Below are 5,993 nucleotides of genomic sequence, written 5' to 3'. Positions count from 1 at the left end.
AGAATGTGTAAAGTCACGGTAGTAAAATATTATGGTGATATCATAATTGATAAGTTATTATTAGTTTTTTTTTTTTTTTTTTTGAGAAGGAAGTTATTATTAGTTTTGAGAATGAATAAAGACATAATGCATTGTTGCATACATTAATACTATATACATATCAAGTCTAAATTTTCTTGAGCATGTAAATTCTATAGGGTCTTTTTTTTTTAGAAACACACACACACAAGGGAGAGGGAAAAAGATTTTAACACAAAGAAATTAAAATATTATTCAATGGTACATTAAAATACAAGTTAATTAAAGAAGAAAATTTACATACTTTTTTTTTATGTGAAGAAAATTGATATACTTGATACATAAATATATATATATATATATATATATATGACTTCCATAAGAAACTCTAAATGGAAGCTTCAAGATTATTTATTTGCTCCAATGCTATGTTTCATAAACTTGGAAAATCATGATGACCACCTTCATAATAGTCATCATCGTTGTCCACCTGTGGAAAAGGAAGATAATTCAATATATTAGAACAATAAGCTTTGAATTTCAAATAAATAAATAAATAAATAAATCGATGGTATGTTGAATGACATTTTCCCTAAGTAAAAGGGATTCTAAAGATATTCACTATCAATTACTTAATTTGTAACTTAAACATTCAATTATGCGTTATTAGTAAGAAAATCATGATGCAAGAATGCCCATTCGTGAAATTGGCAAATCCCAAATCATTCGGTATTTTTGAAATTGATAACCATTAATTTACTTAAATTTTATTTAGAATTTAGAATAAATAAACTAAACTAATTCAGTACAATTGACAATAATCTTATGTCATCGAGAGAGACCTCTGAAAATCGAGAGTAATAAGATATAAGCCAGTTTCTTGTGAACCACTACAATAAGATAAATCACCAAATAGAAAATAGATTTCAGTGTCATATTACGTGTATATGTATTAAACAAGAGTAATTGGACTTATTCCCAATTTATGTATAGCATAATGAGATTATCAAATTTCAAGTAGCACCATTTTTAATTTTCAGATTTGCTCGAATAAAAAAAATACTAACATAAATCTTAAAACATTTGGGGTGGCCTTATCAGATTAGATCACTTGGTGTGGAAAACTACCAAGTGTCCCTTTCTAATCACTATATAAATGACCCATTCTTACCCCAAGACAAAGAAAATTTACCTGTGCCTTGAAGCCTTTGTCTATGTACATTAGTTCAAGAAGTTTTTGTTGAATTGAACGTAGCCCAGTTATAACAGCACCTATGTTCATCCTTTCACTTGGAAGTTCGACGGAACAAGAAACACCAATTCCAAGTATCACAATCAAACAATTTTGAATTATTGGACTTCCATTTTGACCCTCATTGCAAGTAATGTCGATCATTGTTGCCTCTCCCTCTTCACTTTTCCAAGAAAGAAGAAGAGGATCTGTAATGTCAATTACTTGTCTTGGCAAAGCAGCTTTAACAAAGTCATGAAGGTTTAACCCATCTTGGAAGATGTTATCAATAGGCCTTTTACTTGTGAACATCTCTAGCAACAATATGCCATAACTATAGACATCACCATATGTTGACACCTCATTTCCCATACCATACTCTGGAAATTAAACAGAACACATATGTAACATGTGAGCATAATTTTGTACCAAAAAAAAGAAAAAAAAATTGTGATAAGATATTTTTAACCTACAAGTCTTAGAAAAGATTTTTCAGTGGCATGTAAAAAGAAAGAAATTAAGATAAATGGAAATTTTTGTTATATAACATTCAATCTTCTAACTACAAAACATCCTTATTAACATTGTTCTTTTAGGGTCTAAAATATAGTGAAAGATAAAGGGAAAAGGAAATACAATTGATATACTTTTTTATTTAAAATGATAATGATATTCACCTGGAGGAGTATAACCAATTGTTCCTCTTATTCCGATGGAGCTTGATTGATCAACAGAAAAATCTTGGGTAGCATCAAAAAGCAATCTTGCCAAGCCAAAGTCACCTACGTGTCCCATCATTTCATCATCAAGAAGAATATTGCTAGGCTTGAGGTCGCAGTGAATGATTGGTGTCTGGCAATGATGATGAAGATAATCCAATGCATTAGCAACGTCAATGGCAATATTCAATCTTTGAAGGAGACTTAAATTCTTTTTTTTGTCAAGAGCCTCATCCCTTGGATGCAACCATTCGTCTAGGTTTCCATTTTCCATGAACTCATATACCAAAGCTTTAAAATCATGACCTTGATAGTCAATACCAGAACATGATGTAAGTAACTTTACAAGATTTCGATGTCTAATGTTTCGTTGAGCCTCACACTCGGCTATAAAACTTTTGGAAGCTCCATGATGCAAAAGGTTGAGCACCTTCACAGCAACCATATCTACTTGTCCACCTTGATCAAGAATTCCTTTATACACAGATCCAAAGCTACCCACACCAATTAAATTTGCGGGAGAGAATTTATCGGTTGCATTTAGAAGACTTTGGTAAGATAGACTCAAAAGCAAATTTTGTGAGTCTCTTGAGGTGTTATCTTTTCTTTTCTTTCTTCCAGAATAAAGAAGTAGAACAGATAGAACCAAAGTTATTCCAAAAAAAGCAGAAGATATAGAGATTACTAGCTTCAAGGTAAGGGTCAACCTCCTCTTGTTGGATTCTTCGTATTTGCATTTAGGAAGCTGAAACTCAGGTATTCCCCCACAAAGTTGACCATTTCCCTCAAGGAAAGTTGCACTTGTATTCTTGAAAACTCCGTCTGTGGGCACCTCTCCCTCAAAATAGTTGTAAGACAGATTCAGATATTCCAAATAGACAAAGGCCTCCAAAAATTTTGGAATTTGGCCAGTCAAATTATTGTTTGAAAGATCTAGACATCGAAGACCTCTTAATGATTCCAAATATGAAGGGATGAGCCCTTGGAAAAAATTGCTTCCCATGTATAGATATTCTAGCATTATGCAGCTTCCCAGACTTGCTGAAATGTTTCCAAAAAACATATTTTTGGAAATATCCAATCCATTTAGATTTTTAAAATTTCCTATTTCCATGGGAAAGACACCAGTAAATTGGTTGGAAGACAAATTTAGAAAAGTTGGTGAGAATGAGAGGCCAAAAACTTGTGGGGATATTGAACCACTGAGATTGTTTTTAGCAAGATTCAAAGTAAACAAATTTTGGCAGCTGCTTATACTTAGAGGGATGTTGCCTTGAAGATTATTCTCGTCTAAATACAATTTTGTCAAGGCTGTTAAATTTTCAAGAGAGGATGGAATGTTCCCAAAGAAATTGTTTGTACTTAATATCATATATTGTAATTTTTGAAGCATTCCAATTTCAAAAGGAATATTACCAGATAATTTGTTTTGCCACATTTCAAGTGTCAACAAGTTGATCAAATTTCCTATTTCAATCGGAATCTTTCCAGATATCTTATTATTATCTAGAACCAACATGGTAAGAGTAGTTGATAGATTGCCAATGCACTTGGGCAACTCTCCCCCAAAGTTATTGTAATTTATATACAAATTAGTCAAAAAGGTAGCATTTATCAAAGAACAGAGAAAATTCAAGTCATTTTCTTCTCCATTTCCAAGATTGTTATACTGAATAAAAATTAACAAAATTCTATTTAGCTTCTCTAAAGAGGGAACTTTTCCACTTAGTTGATTATCACCCAATCCAAGTTTGTCTAGATTTGAGGCATTGGATATTGAAGCAGGGATAGATCCAGTAAATTGGTTATTGGCAATGCTTAATAGTTCAATATTTGGTAGTGTGGTACCTATGTCCAATGGAAGATGCCCATGGATTTTGTTATATCCTACATTAAGTTGTCTTAATGAAGACAAATTGAAGATTGAGGGAGGAATTGTACCAGACAACCTATTTTGACCCAAAGAAAACATTGAAAGCTTGGACAATTGGCCAAAAGTATGAGGGATGTTCCCCTCCAAGTTATTCCCAAAGGCAGATAACAAAACTAGAAACGAAAAGTTTCCAAAAAAAGGTGGGATGTTTCCAGTTAGATTATTGAAGTGAAAAGCAATAATTTGGAGCTTTGTCATGGAGGCAAGTGTCATAGGAATTTCTCCTACCAGCTGGTTAGAACCGACACTAAGCACAAGAAGGTTGGAGCAACCAGATATATTGCTAGGAATTTTGCCACTCATTGTGTTGTTAAACAATAATAAGCTTTGCAATCTAAACAAGCGGCCAATTTCTGGAGGGATTTCATTATAAAAGCTGTTGTTTTGGAGGCTTATATTTCTCAAAAAACTTAAATTTCCAATATGTGGTGATATGGAGCCTACCAGTTTCAGAGATTGCAGGTCCAATGCTGTGACCCTCTGATGTCGACGACCACAGGTGATCCCCCGCCATTGACAGAAGTGGATGCTGTCATTCCAAGAACTCAAAACCTCAAAAGGGTCATGAGTGATCTCAGCTTTGAACTCAAGCAATGCCAACCTATCCGTCTCATTATTCCCGCGAACCACAGAGGTGACTAACAAGCCAAACCACCAGAAATGAACAAAGGCATGTATACAAAAAGATGAGGTGCGTGAGGATGGTTGAACTGAACTCAACTGGGAAAGCCCCATGCAGAGTGTTTCTTGGTACGAGTGGGTGTTGGTTTGATTTCACTGCTTATGGTTCAGTATTGAAAGCACAATTCTTTTTGGTTATTTGATCAGGGAAAGCACGGACATTTATACCAAGTAAAGAACAATGACGCCACCTTAGTTTAGTGATGTGGATCGGACTGAATCCAAAATACAATAGGGACTTGCGGATTATAGATGCAGACTTTGTCAAAATATGTAATTGTCTATGACAGATGACTAACACCCATCCAATTTAAAGTTTTTTTTTTTTTTTTTAAGAAAGTGGAAGACCTTCATAATTGTTTTCTAATTTGTTAAGTGATAAAGTTATATTTGGAACTCAATCAAAAAATAATAATAATAATAACTTATAATTGGGCCAATATCTCTTTTATATAATTTACTAATAAGAATATATCATGTCAACAATTGCCGAAAACAATTAGAAAAAATTACATAAGATAAGATACTAGGATCTATATGTTTCATATTAGTTCTTAAGTTTTTAATTTTATAAAATTAGGGTCTCAAACTTATGAAACTATTTCAGTCATGAAGTGATCTTCATTTCCATTTTTGAGTAGTGACCGAGCTAAGAAAAGTGGGAAACTATTGAGAAAAATGTGTTTCACTTAGGTAGTCTACTTTGATTTTTTGACAACAAATTCTTACTCTAAACGAAGTTTTTTGCTTTTTACCAATTTTGTATGGCTATCAAATTGATTTATAGTCCTACATAAAAGTGATGGGTTGATTGACTTCAATTAATTAATTCAATTATCCAAGTTGATTGATTATTTAAATTACATGCAATATCGTGAAGGCACACACAAATTACCAAATAATCTAGAGCTCAACGGAAAGTAAATTTAACGCTTTGATTTGTTAACTAATAGAGAAAACCTACATAGGGCAAAAACTCCACCCAATTAATTTCAGGTCATCACTCTCAATAATCCACTAATCAAGAACAAACTATTACAAGTATAAGGAATCTTACCCCTACCTGGACTATCCTAAAATACCAACCTACAATTGAACATTTGTGCTAATCTCCAATTAGATTTGATCTTGTAGAGACTTCTTCAATTGCACAAATCTCCAATCCGTGTCTAATAGCTTTGCACGAATCCCAGTACGTAATTAACTCCATAGCAACCTTTTTTATTGTTGTAGTGGATTTGCAATAGTTTCACATAAAAACACCAATAAGATCTTCAATTGTTTGTACCATAGATTTTACTTGGTACAAAACTCAATGGCGCACAAGAGTCACAATAAATTCTCTTTCTTATGTTTTTTGAATTCACAAGTTCAAAAGGTGGAAGTTATGGTTTCAATAAGAAAACTTTAT

At 32.9% G+C, this 5,993-nt stretch overlaps 1 protein-coding gene across 1 annotated transcript; it reads right to left on the bottom strand.

Moving 5' to 3' along the window:
• Positions 1-356: 356 nt before the first annotated feature.
• Positions 357-4,866, bottom strand: LOC126723514 (putative receptor-like protein kinase At3g47110). The gene is made up of 3 exons (XM_050427036.1): positions 1,927-4,866; positions 1,211-1,629; positions 357-508 (listed from the first exon to the last, which is right to left on the bottom strand). Exons 1-3 carry the CDS (start codon positions 4,634-4,636, stop codon positions 452-454), a joined length of 3,186 nt encoding a protein of 1,061 aa, XP_050282993.1. The 5' UTR covers positions 4,637-4,866; the 3' UTR covers positions 357-451.
• Between the last annotated feature and the right edge of the window lie 1,127 nt (positions 4,867-5,993).

Source organism: Quercus robur, chromosome 4, assembly GCF_932294415.1.
Source record: "Quercus robur chromosome 4, dhQueRobu3.1, whole genome shotgun sequence".
Lineage (NCBI taxonomy): Eukaryota > Viridiplantae > Streptophyta > Magnoliopsida > Fagales > Fagaceae > Quercus > Quercus robur.
Note: the sequence above shows the minus strand (reverse complement) of the source record. Positions and strands in the feature narration are given on the sequence as shown.